This window comes from Canis lupus, chromosome 25 (genome assembly GCF_003254725.2).
Source record: "Canis lupus dingo isolate Sandy chromosome 25, ASM325472v2, whole genome shotgun sequence".
Classification (NCBI taxonomy): domain Eukaryota; kingdom Metazoa; phylum Chordata; class Mammalia; order Carnivora; family Canidae; genus Canis; species Canis lupus.
The window spans coordinates 30,333,230-30,347,930 of NC_064267.1; the positions used below are offsets into that span (position 1 = coordinate 30,333,230).

Sequence of the window (14,701 nt, forward strand, 5' to 3'; positions counted from 1 at the left end):
TATTTAGTCCATTTAAAAAAATTTTTTTTCACATACCCCCTCCCCCACCTCCTGCCCTCCCTCTCCCTCTCCCCCTCCAATGAATCACTGGGTCTTTATGGAGATGTTTCTGTAGCTGGAAATCAGTCAGGGTAGCAAGCTATCTCCTCTACTTAGAACAGCCGAACTGTCTAGAAAGGGGAGACTTTGGAGAGTGGGTTGAGAAGGGACAGGTATGTCCTCCATTGAGGCCAGGTGTCACATGCTAGCTAGGGACTGTTGTGGGTTCTCTGCCTGATATAGGGCTTTGAACGATGATGTCTCCTGTCCCCAAAATGCCCCTGATGACAAAATCATTTGGTGGGTTCTAAAAACTAGATTCCTTGCTGTTTCTGTTTAGGATATTGGGAGTGTCGTCTTGGTCCAGTACCCAGTGTGCTTTCAGAAATTTTTTTTTTAATGTAACAGCTTTATTGAGATAGAATTCACGTACTATATAATTTACTCCTTTAAAATGTACAATTTGGTGCTTTTTACTCTGTTCACAGAGATGTATAGCCATTACCACCATCAGCTGCAGAAACAGAAAACCTCACACCCTCTAGCTATCACCACCCCAGCCCCTGCCATCAGCCTTCAGCAAACACTAAAGATTTTCCTGGTCTGGACACTTGCATAAATGATTTCCATAAATGGAGTCGTATAATATGTAGCCTCTTGTGACTGGCTTCTTTCACTCCACATCCTGTGGCAGGATGCATCAGGAGATGGCCGAATAATACTGCATTGTGTGGATATACTGCATTTTATGTGTCCATTCTTCAGTTGACAGACATTGGGGTGGCTTCTGCTTTTAAGCTATTATGAATGACATGACTGGAAATATTCATGTGCACATTATTGTATAGACTTACGTTTTCTTTCCTTTTTTTTAAGATTATTTATTTATTTATTTATTTATTTATTTATTTATTTATTTATTTATTATAGACAGAGAGAGCGAGAGAGAGGCAGAGACACAGGCAGAGGGAGAGGCAGGCTCCATGCCGGGAGCCCGACCCGAGACTCAATCCTGGGACTCCAGGACCAAAGGCAGGCACTAAACCGCTGAGCCACCCAGGGATCCCCTAGACTTACGTATTCATTTCTCTTGGTTATGTGCCTAGGAATAGATGTACGGAATCATATGGTAACTTGTAACTTAACTATTTGAAGAGCTGCCAGACTGCTTTCCAGGCAACTACATGGACTTTGTATTCTCATCAGCTGTATGTGAAGACTAATTTCCCACATCTTTGCCAACACTGACCTTTTCTTATTTTTCTTCTAATAGTCATTGCAAGGGTGTGAAATGGTCTCTCATTGTGACCTTAATTTGCATTTCTCTGATGGCTAATGATGTTGAGCATCTTTTCAGGCCATCTATATATCTTTGGGGACCTGTGCATTCAAGTCCTGTGTCCATTTTTTAAATTGGGTTGCTTGTCTTTCTGTTGTTGAATTATAAGAGTTTTTCTATATTAAGCATATTAGACTTTTATCAGATATATGATTTATTGATAGTTTCTCCCATTCTGTGGGTTATTTGTTCACTTTTTGGGTAACTTCCTTTGAAGTATGGAAGCTTTTCACATTGATGGAGTCTAGTTTATCTGCATTTTATTTCCTGCTTGTACTTTTGGTGTCATATCTAAGAAACCATAGCCTAATCCAAGGTCATGCATTTTATAGGCTTAGCTCCTTGTTTAAAGTTTTGAATTAATTTTTAAAATTTTTGTATCTAGTGCAAGGTGGAAATCCTTGTTTACTCTTTTGCATGTGGATATCCAGTTGTCCCAGCACCATTTACTGAAGACTATTCTTTCTCCATCGAATGAATGGTTTTGGCACCCTGTAGAAAACTAATTGACAGTAAATATGAGGGTTTACTTCTTGACCTTCCGTGTCCATTGATCTATGTCTGTCTTTATGCTAGTACCACACTATCTTGACTACTGTTGTTTTTAATACGTTTTGGAATTGGGAAATGGGAACCACCAACTTTGTTCTTGCCCAGAATTGTTTTGACTATTCTGGGTCCCTTGAATTTCCATATGAATTTTCGGATCAACTTGTCATGTCTGCAAAGAAGCCAGCTAGAATTTTGATGGGAATTTTGTTGAATTTGCAGGTCACTTTGGGGAGTATTGCCATCTTAGCAATATTAAGTCTTCTGATCCATGAACATGGGATGTAGGCCTCCTTTTGAGATCAGAAGCTTACATGCTTTTTGTTTTTTTGTTTGTTTTTTCTTGTGTCTATGTCTCTGTGTTTTTGTTTTTTTTTTTTTTCTCTTTTAGAAACACAAAAACCGAAAACGCCGGTAAGTTGCCGAGGCTGGTGGAGGGGAGGGGAAAAGCAGGCAGAAATACCAGGGGTGCCAGCTGTAGTTGGCTCCAGGGCCAGGCAGGTAATGATGCCAGCTGGGTGTCATACAGAGGGAGTGGCAGGGGCTGGCCAGGTAGAGAGAGCCCTCTTTTAAGGCATGACACTTCAATTGGCACTGGTGAAGTATTGTTTTCCTGTGTGTAGAAAATGATCATGCACTGTGCAGGGAAGGGATATGTCATCCTGCACACAGCTTGTATTTCTCAGTGGGTCCTCCTAACATTGAGGCTTGTTTCTTGGTTAACATCTCCCTCTGAGAGTCTCAGGGCACACTGGTTTGTGTTGATGTCTTTTGGTTCAGTGATGAACTATATCCCAGTCAGAGCTGCACAAGGATGGGGGATGGGAATGCTTAGGGGAATAGTGAATTTCCTGTCACTGGAAGTGTTTCAGGCCAAGGCCAATGAAACCTTGAGAATTGGGACTAGAAGACCCTTCTGACTCAGACATCCCATGAGCAGATGTATAAGTGTGATTTCTGCCCACAAGGATGGGGACTGTGTCTGAGAACCTCCTATTTATATTTATCCCCGCTGGGGCATGTGGAGTCTGTGTACTGGATGCCAAGGAGCTTGGAGCAGCCTAGTTGGCCACTGGCTGATCATCAGGGATGCATAGGGTGGTTAGAAATAAGTCCTGTTGGCTGTTCTCAGCTGACCCAGTTAGGCCAGGATGCACAGCTTTGGCCCTGCCCACCAGGCCCACTTCTCCTTTCCCAGCCTCTTCTGCACCATGGAGCCCGAGCCCATCCAGCCTGGCATGCTCATTGACATCTGCAAGTATCTAGACTCCCTACAGTACCGCGTCTGGAGGAAGATGGTCACGTCTGTAGAATCTGGTGAGTGGGGGGGTGTGGGCAGGGGTTCCAGGAAGGGGAGGCACTTCATGCCAGGCAGAGAGCCAGCTGACTTCATCTCTTCCAGCTTCCCACCCTGTCAGACCTTCCCCAGCCTCTGTCAGACAGGTCCCTTGGTGCCCTCCACACCCCTTGCCCCACCGCTTAAACCTCTCTTGGCAAAACTCCTTCCTCTTGGGTCCTGACACTCAGCCACCTCTGCAGAAAGAGGAACTAGCTGCCCTCTCTATTGCGTGGGTAACGAAACGACCTATTTGAGTGTTTATGTGCCCTTAAATTCGTATGTGGAAGCCCTGACCTCTGATGTGATAGCATTTGGAGGTGGGGCCTTTGGCAGATGATTTGGGTTACATGAGGTCCTGAGTGTGGAGCCTTATGATGGGATGAGTGGCTTTATAAGGAGAGGCACCAGAGATCTGGCTTCCTCTTCCTCTCTCCCTCTTGTGGCAGCCATCTGTAAGCCAGGAAGTGGCTTCACCAAAGCCCAGTGGCACTGCACCCCAGTCTCAGACTTCAGTCTCTAAAATTATGAGAAAGACACATCTGTTTAAGCCACTCGGTCTTTGGTATTTTTATGTAGCAACCCAAGCTGACTGAGACATCATGGTTTTAAGAAGAGGACAAGGGCAGTGACCCAGAGGAATGTCACGTGTTTCTCTAACTCGTCAGTTATGTGAGCATCCGGGACCCCCGTGTCTATGGTTTCCCATGGCTGCTGTAACAAAGGACTGCAGATTGGGACTGGATGCCTTCACATGACAGATCTACTTTCTCACAGTTCCAGAGGCTAGAAGTCTAAAATGAAGGTGTCAGCAGGGCCACGCTCCCTCTGAATCATCTGGGGAGATCTTTCTTTGCCACTTGCGAGCTCCGATGTTTGCCGGCAGTCCTTGGCGGGCAGCTGGAGCCCTGTGATGTCGGCCCCTGTCATCAACTGGCCTTCCCCCCTCCCGCATCTGTGTCTCTTGTCCTTTTTTTGCTAAAAGACAATAGTCATACTGGTTTAAGGTCTGATCTCATCTTAAGCACATCTGCCATGACCCTGTTCCCAAATAAGCCTGCCTTCTGAGGTCCTGGCAGTTATGATGTCAACATCTTTTTGGTGGGACACGGTTCAGCCAGTAACACATCCCCTCTGCCCTGGACAGCTCCCTCTGCCCCCTGAGCCCAGGTGGGACCTGGTCAGTCGCTTTGGAGGGATGGAGGCATCAGCTGGCTTGACAGAAGGGCGGCACGTGAGGTTTGCTGATATTCCCCCACTTCTCGCCTCTGCTTGCAGTGCCTTTCAGCTTCGATCCCAATACAGCAGCCGGCTGGCTCTCTGTGTCTGATGACCTCACCAGTGTCACCAACCACGGCTACCGAGTGCAGGTGGAGAATCCAGAGCGCTTCTCCTCAGCGCCCTGCCTGCTGGGCTCCCGAGTCTTCTCTCAGGGCTCCCATACCTGGGAGGTGGACCTGGGGGGGCTGCCCAGCTGGCGGGTGGGCGTGGTGCGGCTGCGCCAGGACGCCGGTGCCGAGGGCCACTCGCACAGCTGCTACCACGACACCCGCTCAGGCTTCTGGTACGTGTGCCGCACGCAGGGGGTGGAGGGGGACCACTGCGTGACCTCGGACCCAGCCACATCGCCTCTGGTCCCGGCCATCCCTCGCCGCCTGCGCGTGGAGCTGGAGTGTGAAGAGGGCGAGCTGTCCTTCTATGACGCCGAGAGCCACTGCCACCTCTACACCTTCCACGCCCGCTTTGGGGAGGTGCGGCCCTACTTCTACCTGGGGGGTACACGGGGGGACGGGCCCCCCGAACCTTTGCGCATCTGCCCCCTGCGCATCACAGTCAAGGAGGAGCTAGATGGCTGAGGCCAGCCCGGGGCCTGCCGGACAGTGCCTGGGACTTGTGTCATGGTCCAGCTTTCTTTCTGTCCTTCCTCAAGTCATGTTACCTCAATAACCTCTGAACCATCTGCCTCTTTGCTAGGATCTTCCTGCTGACCACTCTTATCCTTTTCCTGTGGCTCCAGGAGAGCCGCCTCCTTCATTTCTGATCCCTTCTTCACTCGCACTTGAAAATCATCCAGGAGATACCTCACTCCCAGAGTCATGGCACCTTCAGGATGTGAATTTTCTAAATCCTAATTCCCAGATATCTAGGGATAAAGTTTGCTTCTAGAATGGCCTGTTTTAAAATGTAGGTTTTATTTTCTCTGAGATCAGGAGAGGCTGCAGTTGGAAAGAGTTTGTTATTTACAGTTCCCTGGAGGAGGGCACCGCCATGCCATGGGGAGCATCATGAAGAGCAGCTGCCTGGGGAAGCACAGAGGGCTCCTTAGGAGGCAGAGGGAGTTGGGGAAGCACAGGTAGGAGACTGTAGAGACAGGGCCAGGTGAGGCAGGGCTGTGGGTAGACAGGTTAGGGGTCTGCTAGTTTGAATCATTTTGGTGAGCTCTGGAGCATAGGGGCTGCCCCTGGTTGTCAGAGATGGCCAGGACAGGATGATCTGCAGGAGCACCGTGGCTCAGCATGTGAGAGCCAGGTAAAGGAAGCCACTGGGGGTTTAGCTCTGGGTCAGTTGGTTTGCATATGGAAGGCATGGCATGCTCCCAGGGGAGTTTGCTTTCTCGGAAATTGGCTAGTCCTGGGAGGATCAGTTTCCTCTTGGTCACTGAGACCCCAGATGCCAGAGCATCAAAAATACAGAAAATAAGAACATTCTGGTTCATACAGAACTGTTGCTGTGACTTTGGGATAGGGCCCAGGCTCAACTTTCTGTTACTTAATACCAGTATTTTAAAACTACTCCACAGAGCCCTCTGGAGCCTGCTGGCAGAGGCAAAGCTTCCCATCAGGTCAGCTCTGATTTATCTATTTACATTTCTTGGACTATTTCACTTAGAAAACACAATTTTAAAAATCACAGTTTAGACCTGTTCTTTCTATGGACCTCAATTTCTTCATCTATTAGTGAGATAGGAGGACTGGAAAATTATGTCCTGTAGTTGCTGTGGAAGAAACAGCTCTGATTCATTCTTACAAAATAATGAGAAAGGAGAGGGATCCTTTTCACTCAGGAGGTAGGAACTGGGGGTGCCTGGAGGGAGGAGGACGGGAGGTGTACCTCACTTGGCCTTTGCTGGCCTCCACCTGCTTATTCTCATTCTATTGCCTTTTGTGTTTTCATCTGAATTTCTTCTGCCCCCACCCTGCCCTGCCTACATATGGACCTGCACCTCCATCTTTTCTTCCCCACACATGCCTGCAGAGAGTTCTTTATGGTCAGTTTGTCCTGTCCCAGGAAACAGCAGGGTGAAAGGAAATACTGTCCTGTAGGGGTGGTGGTGGTCTAATCCAGGGGGATGTTCCCGACCGAGGGCTCATATACATTCTCCTGCCTCTGCTCCAGGTTCACAGAAATGGACATTTTTTTTAAAAAAAAAGCACAGTTCAGAACTATGAAGTGGTTATAAACGTGACATGTACAATTGGGAGGGGCCATGGAGAGGGACGCAGTCGGAGATGCCACTGGGTAAAGGGGACTGGATTGGAATATTGGCACATGGGCATCTGCAGGTCCTGTCTGAAGGCACCCAGGCACGTGGCAGCTCAAGGCACTTTGGTGGTCAACACATCTGACACCAGTGTGCGTTCTCTATTTATCTCGCTCACCAAATATAATCTCTATGATCATCTTGACCTGAAATTATTTTGTTAGTTACAATAAATTTTTAAAATGTTTTTTATTTCCAACTTAGGTTATTGGAAAGGGGTTTTTGAATAGGATAATTTGGATAGTCTAGGCCTCTTTTTTAAAAAATAAAAATGATATTTGAGCTAAAATCACTTTTCCTTTTGACCTTTTCCTTTCAGTGTTCTTGTGAGCATAAGCTCATCTATGTTGTAGCATGAATATGACATTATTCCCTTTTTATGATCAGATAATATGCTGTTGTGTGGATATTCTATACTTTATTTATCCGGTCTTCAGCGAGTGGATGTTTAGATTGTTTCTATTTTTTGCCATTATGAATAATGTGTGGATGTATATTTTGTGGGGACATATGTTTTTCCATTCTCTTGGGTATATATCTGTGAGTGGATTTGGCGGATCATGCATGAACTCTCATTAACCTTTGGAGGAACTGCCCGACTATTTTTCAAAGGAGCTATGCCATTCTGTATTCTTCTCAGAGGCGCATGAGGGTTCCATTCACTCCATACCCTTGTCAGCACTTGTCTGTCTTTTAACTTAGCCATCCTAATGGGGGTGAAGTGATACCTCATTATGGTTTTGATTTGCATTTCCCTGATGACTAGGATGTCGAGCAGCTTTTCATGTGCTTCTTCACCATTTTTATGTCTTTTTAGGAGAACTGTCTTTAGCTCCTTTGCCCATTTTTTGACTGGGTTACTTGTCTTGTATCATTGAGTTGTAAGAGTTCTTTATATGTTCTAAATACGAGTCCCTTACCAGATACGTGATCTACAAATTTTTTCTCCCATTCTGTGGGTTGTCTTTTCACTTTCTTGATGACGGCCTTTGAAACCAAAGTTTTTAACTTAGATGATGTCAAGTCTTATTTTTTCTCTCATTACTTGTGCATCCTAGGAATCTTCCTTTCGACACTGCCCTTAAGCCCAGGCATATAAAAGCCCACGTATATAAATCAGTTTTTTGGATTTGGGTTCAGGCATGGGGCAGTTCACCTGTTGACAGGTGCACAAGTGTCCTCTTTTTTGGAACCCTCTCCTACCCTTGCCTTCTACTCTTTTCCATCCCAACATCAGTTTTCTCCTCATTACTACATCTAGGCTGAAGGCAGCCTCCCCTTTTCCAGCTTCTCCCACCTTCAGTCCATCCCATGTGTAGATGCCAGAAGCACTGTCCTTCATTGTCACACCTCACCGTGATGACACCACTCCTAGCAGTCCTACATTTCTCCAGGGCAGAGTTTGGAGCTCGTCATTACCCAGCTCTCCTTCCGTTGTCCAGTTCCTGCTCCGCTACACAAAAACATGGGTCCTGCCAGCCCAGGCTTCTTAGGACATCTTCATCCTGCTGCCTGGCTTCATCCAGCTGGCTAGTTTTTTGGTTTGGTCTGGTTTGGTTTGTTTTTTTGGGTTTTTTGTTTTTGTTTTTCAGCTGGCTGTTTTGATTAGAATGTCCTTAACACCTATTATACTGTCAATTCTGGTTATGTTGGTCCTGCCATGTACATGCTGTGTCTCCCCGGGCACTCTTTACTTTCCTGAGCTTGTGTCCTCATCTGTAAAAATGAGGATAATTCCCACCTCTTAAAGGTCTGATGTAGCATGCCTGTGAGCACTGTCCCACAGCGAGCACTTCATGACAGCAGCCACTGAAAGCATGCTTGAGAAACACCAAAAGGAGATAACTGAAGGTCTCCTAATTGATCTCCCTGGCTTCCTGTCACTCCCTTGTTGGCCACCAGTTATGTTTTGGCCACACTGAAGTTCACATCCACCCTCTCTTTCCTTGCTCCCTTCTGCTAGTGGAGGATGAAATTTCTCTCAGCAGAATTTGATTGGCTGTTTGTTGATGAAATAGTGAAAGTCTCTCACAACCCCTTTGGTTTGAAAAGTGGCAGTGCCAGGGGTCCTGGCACAGAGCAACTGTGCCATCCTGGCTTTTCCCAGCTTCTCTTGAGTGACATCTTGAGAGCCCTCCATGGCTGCTCCTGCCCACTCTGCCACCACCCTCTACCAGACTGCTCAGCCTTCCTGAGCCCCATTGGACTTGTGCATCTCTAGTGGCTGCTCTCTGTCATTCCCTCAGCCTGCAGGGCCTGTTGCCTTCCTTTATTTGCCTTTAGTTGTCCTGAGCTCAGTGCTACCTTCTGAGACCTGCCCAGAGCTTCTCTGACTGCCACCCCACGTTGGCGTAACCAAGATCATTGAGTGTGTACACTGGAGTTCAGGAAAGCTGTTCCGGAAAACTCTACACAATGGGCAGTATCTTTGGTAAGGAGGAAGTGGTCTGGCACCCACAAGATGGGTTCCTGGATCCAGGTGTACCAATCATATGATTTCTGAGCTTTCTGAACCTTTTGAACCATGGTGCTCGGTGCTCTCATCTAAAATGAGCAGTAGGGTTTCTACCTCAGACTGTCGAGATCAAATGAAGTCATTTTTTTGTTTGTTTGTTTCAAATGACACATGGTATATTCTAAACATAGTACAGCCCTAATACACATTGGCCAATTCTTCAGGAAGTGGGAGATTCTGAATGTTAACGTAATGATGGCACATTAATGAATCCCGAAGAAAATTGAAAAATAGAATTTGATCTTGGGCATGTTCAAATTTCTTGAATTGTTTTTTTTAGCAAGGATCTATATGAGTTGGGTTTTTTCTTTTTTTAGCAAGGATCTATATGTACAGGAGGATATAAGCATATGAAAAATTTCGACACCATGGGAAAATGGTTATCTCGTAGTGAGCAAGAAAAATAGGGTTTAGAGTTATACATACAGACATGCAACACACACACACAAAGACCAATAGGATCTTGTCTATAATTTGTGTGTATTATTTGAGTAGATAATCCATTTACATGGCTATAAATTTCAAAGGTACAAAAGGTACTTAGAACAGTCTCCCACTTATGCCCACATACTCAGCTCCCCTCCTGTGGACAATCCATATTATCATTAAAATAAGATATACTTCCAGAAAAACTTTATGCAGAGCACAAATCCTGTTCACAAGTATATTCTGGTTCCCCCAATGCACTGTCACTTAAGAGCATATGCTCCAGGGACGCCTGGGTGGCTCAGTGGTTGAGCATCTGCCTTTGGCTCAGGTTGTAATCCTGGAGTTCTGGGACTGAGTCCTGCATCAGACTCCCAGCAAAGAGCCAGCCTCTCCCTCTACTTATGTCTCTGCCTCTCTCTGTGTGTCTCTCATGAGCAAATAAATAAAATCTTAAAAAAAAAAAAAGCATATACTCCAGGTCAGTATCCCTAAGCAACCCAACCAAGAGGAGAATTCTCAAAGGATATTATTAATTTCCTATCCTCAAGTGGGAGGTATGGCATGGATGTTTTTGTGCAATTAGTTTAGCTAGTGGATTTAGCTTTTCATTCTTTTCATTCACATATTTCACACTGGGTTTTAAAACAGGGAACACAGGCAGCCCGGGTGGCTCAGCGGTTTAGCACTGTCTTTGGCCCAGGGCATGATCCCGGAGACCCGGGATCGAGTCCCACATCGGGCTCTCTGCGTGGAGTCTACTTCTCCCTCTGCCTGTGTCTCTCATGAATGAATGAATAAAATCTTTAATAAATAAATAAAACAGGGAGCATTATTGAATTTAGTTGCTCCTGACATTAGAAGATAAGCCTGAGACCGCAACATAGATTTTTAAAATTTCAAGCCTCACAAAGGTCTCTAGAGACCTAAATAGCCTAGTGTTACAAGGTTGGGATGTGAGTTTGGACAACCTGGTTCAAAGCCTGACTCATCTACTGTGTGACCTTGGGACAGTTACTTGACTTCTCAGTGCCTTATCGTTATCCTGTGATTATAAAATAAATACCTTAAGGGCGCCCTTCTGGCTCAGTCAGGGGAGCATGCAACTCTTGATGCCAGGGCTGTGAGTTTGAGCCCTGCATTGGGTGTAGCAGTCACTTAAAAAAATAAAAAACTAAAACAAAAGATACCTTAGGACAAACGGAGATAAGCCACCTCATAAGGTGGTTACGGGACTACAGGAGCAAATGTCTAAAACACGTAGGTCTGGCATATACTGTTGTTTTACCTGGTTCTGCTACTAAATAACTGTGAGACTTTAGAGAAAGCCATTCAACTTGTCTTCTATAAAAAGGGAAACTGGGACACTTGCATAATTGTTTCCAAGGCCTTTTCCGATTCTAAGGTCCTGTGATTCACAATCTGTGTCACTAGCAGAAGCCCAGTGTCCTGCACGTGGTAGGATCTGCTGCTGCAAGTGAAGTATTTAAGGACCTGGGTGTGGCACTAGGAGCTCTGCCTAAGTTTTGAGTCTGGAGAAAGAAGACTAGAGTCATAATGTTTGAAGTGTAATGAAGGTTATTCTAGAGAGGGGGCAGGTCTTGAAAAAATCGCTGCTAAAAATAATAATCAGTCATGCACAATAAAACTATTGTCCCGTTCCAGAGATGGCTCGTGTGCTTATATGTGCGCGATTAAAGACGATGTCAACAACAGATGCACATCCACTGTGTGATCTTAGTGACAGCAGAGCTGTTTGGGTCCGGCAAAAGAGGACCAGCTGAGGTGGCGACTGCAACATCTGCCTTCAGGGGCTCAGAAAATGCAGCCTGTCGCATTGGCCTGTGCCATCCTCTCCTTCCTCCGGCCAAGACTGGAGGACTGACTGGGCAAGAGGGGTTCAGGGATCACCGAAGCCTGAGGCCCCGGCACAGAGGGAGGCTTCCCCGGCTCTGGGCGCTCTTTGTCCTCGTTTGTGGGTGTCACTTGGGTGGGTTAGTTTTGTTAGGGAACAGACTGAGGAAGATGGAAGATTCTGGTTTCTATGGATACTGGGCTAGCTGGGATTTGCATAATGTATTTCAGAAAACAATCAGTCTGGGAACAATGCGGACCCAGCACGGAGATCTGAGGTGGAGGGCCTGGGAAGTCAAGCTACGCTCCGCCCTCCCTTGTCTGGGACCCAACCCCCCAGGCTGGGAGAGGAGCATCGTGGAGCCCTGGGGATCCGGGGGTTGGAGGTGGTGCAGGTGGTGCGCGCACCAGGCAAGGTCTGTGCAGTGGGTTCAACAAACGCCCCTGCTCTTTGGCTCACCCCCCCCCTTTTTTTTAAGAAAAAGGCTTTAATTATTCATGAGACATACAGAAATAGGGAGAGGGAGAAGCAGGCTCCCTGCAGGGAGGCTAATGGGGAACTGATCCCAAGACCCCAGGATCAGGACCTGAACCAAAGGCAGAGGCTCAACCACTGAGCCATTAGGCTTCCCAGCTCCCTCCCTGCTTTGTCTCAGCTCTTGTCTGAAGGGGCCCTTCAAGCACTGTACCCAGGTGTGAAGCTCACCTGTTTACTTCCAGAACATTTCACACAGGCCCTCTCCCGGTAATCCTGACCACCAGGGAGGCACGCTGGGCAGTCCGCAGAGCATGTGACCAGTGAGTAGCAGAACCAGACCTCAACCCCAGGTCTGGTGCCATCCCCATGTTCCCAAATATCTGGGGTGTGCGGCAATAAATGTGGCATAACTGAGGCAGTTCGGTTTGTGAAAGGGGAGCCATGGGGTCAGGAGGAGTGGGCATTAGAAATACTGGAGGAGGCAGGACGGCCAGGCAGCATTGGGGTGGGGGGAAGGCAGGGGGTCAGGCGGGTCAGGGGTGCTGGTCAGCAGTTTCTGGCTTGCTGAAGTGTCGTCCCAGAGGAGTGAGGAGTGGGCCAGGGGAGCACCAGGTTCAGGGTGGTGCGGCACGACTCTGGGTGGAAGCACAGGGACGGCCATCGGGGCGCTCTGGCTCAGGATCTGGATGGGAGACCGGGAGTGGAGTCCAGAGTCAGGGCAGAGGCCTCTGGTGGAAGCTACTGGAGCCCGAGTTCTCACATGGAGAGGGTCTAGAATGAAAGGAGAGGGCAGGGGCAGCAGCCTAGGGAGCACTCACACCTTCCGAGGGGGGCCCGGGTTTCTCGGGTAGAGACCCAGAGGCAGGACCAGGGGAAGATGGTGTGACAGACGCAAAGAAACATGTGGAAGGTAGAAGGAAGCCAGCAAGTGTGGAAAGACCCTGAAACTCCTGTTACATGAAGACGTAAAGTGATTCTCCAACTCCACAGTTTAATCACCGCAGCTGGCAGAGCTTCTCCCAGCATCAGCAAAGACAGAAGAAAAGATGAAGACTCACATCATCAGCAACCCGTTGGCAGAGGTTGGGAGGAAGGCCCCCTAACTCCAAAGCCAGGGGAGTGGGGTTTTTAGCACCCACCCTGAGTGTCTCTTGAAACACCCACCCACAAGACCTCAGAAGCTACTTTGTCTCTCCATCTATCTCTCCCCCATCTGTACTGCGAGGACCAGACACTGTGAAGGTTCTGGTGTTAGACTTTGGAGTTCAAAGCAGGTGGTCCTGTTGGTGCTACAAAGTCATGCCTCTGAGTCCCTCTTGCTTTATTCTCAAATGTTTTTTTTTTTCCTCCTTGCTTTATTCTCTTGCTGTTTGTGAAGCTGGTCTCAGCTGTGGGAATTGAAGGAGGAAGACCATGCTGCGGGGCCATGGGTGACAGCGCAGCAGTGACTGGGGAGCTTACTAAGATTTGTTGAGTAAATAAACGCATAAAGGAACAAATCAGTACCTAAGGGGAAAGTGAATTTGGGAAACAAAAGTTGAAGCTGTGAGATCCAGCCATTCCCCTCACCTGGAAATCATGACTTTCCCTGTTGCAGTTCAGGATCAGGACATTATTTTAACTGAGGGATCTTCCTTACATATTCTAGCCCTCTACAGTCCCCAAGCTGTTCTTTGCAGTGGCCAGAAGTATTGTGTCCTTCTGTCCTTCATCCTGCCATACACACTTAGTGACCACACAGCCCAGAAAAGGTGGAAAGCACAGGGGACTGGTGGCAGCATCGGCGGCCAGGGAGGTGTCCCTACAAGACAGGGCAGAGGGAGCCCTACGAGGGAGCACACAGGTCTATAGTTTAGTCGTCGCCGTGTTTCTGTGCATATTAGTCCATTTCTTCATAGTCTCAGGAGAGCTGTCAGCCCAGAACATCCCACCTGCACACACCAGAGCCACCCCACTTTGGTGCCTGCTGGAAGCTGGGAGGTGCTGGGAGCCGGGCCATCAGAATGGCCCTCGGTGGTGTACACACTGTCGCCTGAGTGGACCTTGTGTGGGGCCCAGGAAATCCATGTGTCTAGTTAGATACCACCTTCCAGAGGATGAATTTATGGATTAAAAGCAACAGGGAGCATGAGAAAATACCACAGAACAAAGGAAGAGAATCATCCTGACTCTGCGGGAGCACATACTCCTTTAAAAGGCCAGCTGCTACATCCAGAAGAATCTCTAGCATCCTCAACAAGGAGTCTTGTCTGTGTCAACGGGGGCAGAGGGAGTAAGACGGGAGCAAGCTACCATGGAGAGGGACAGAGTGAGGGAGTGCAGAACTGCAGGAAAGCGGAGAAGCCAACTGCAGACCCGAAGCCAATAGAAGAGACAGCGAAGATCAGAGTTGTAACATGGGTATAACTGAGCAAAGAATGCAGAAGACGGACTCGGAAACGCTGCCAGAAGATAGAGGTGATGGACTTTGCTTTTTTCTTTTTTGAAAGAAGAAAAAGACAGGGAGGACAAAATAGATATCCAACTTAAGAATTACAGGGAAAAAATCCGAACAAATGATAAAATGACTGGCATAACTGGAGGTTGAAAGTGTGTATCACATTCTGGACAAACTCATGGCAAAT

General features: G+C 47.5%; 1 protein-coding gene across 1 annotated transcript in view; it reads left to right on the forward strand.

The window, feature by feature from the left end:
- TRIM35 (tripartite motif containing 35) overlaps positions 1-11,409 on the forward strand; it is a 30,394-nt gene extending 18,985 nt beyond the window's left edge. Inside the window, exons 4-6 of the mRNA XM_025463021.3 lie at positions 2,319-2,341; positions 3,126-3,244; positions 4,542-11,409. Coding sequence (XP_025318806.1) covers positions 2,319-2,341; positions 3,126-3,244; positions 4,542-5,119 — 720 coding nt within the window. The 3' untranslated portion in view covers positions 5,120-11,409. The remainder of the gene's footprint in view (positions 1-2,318; positions 2,342-3,125; positions 3,245-4,541) is intronic.
- Positions 11,410-14,701: the final 3,292 nt, after the last annotated feature.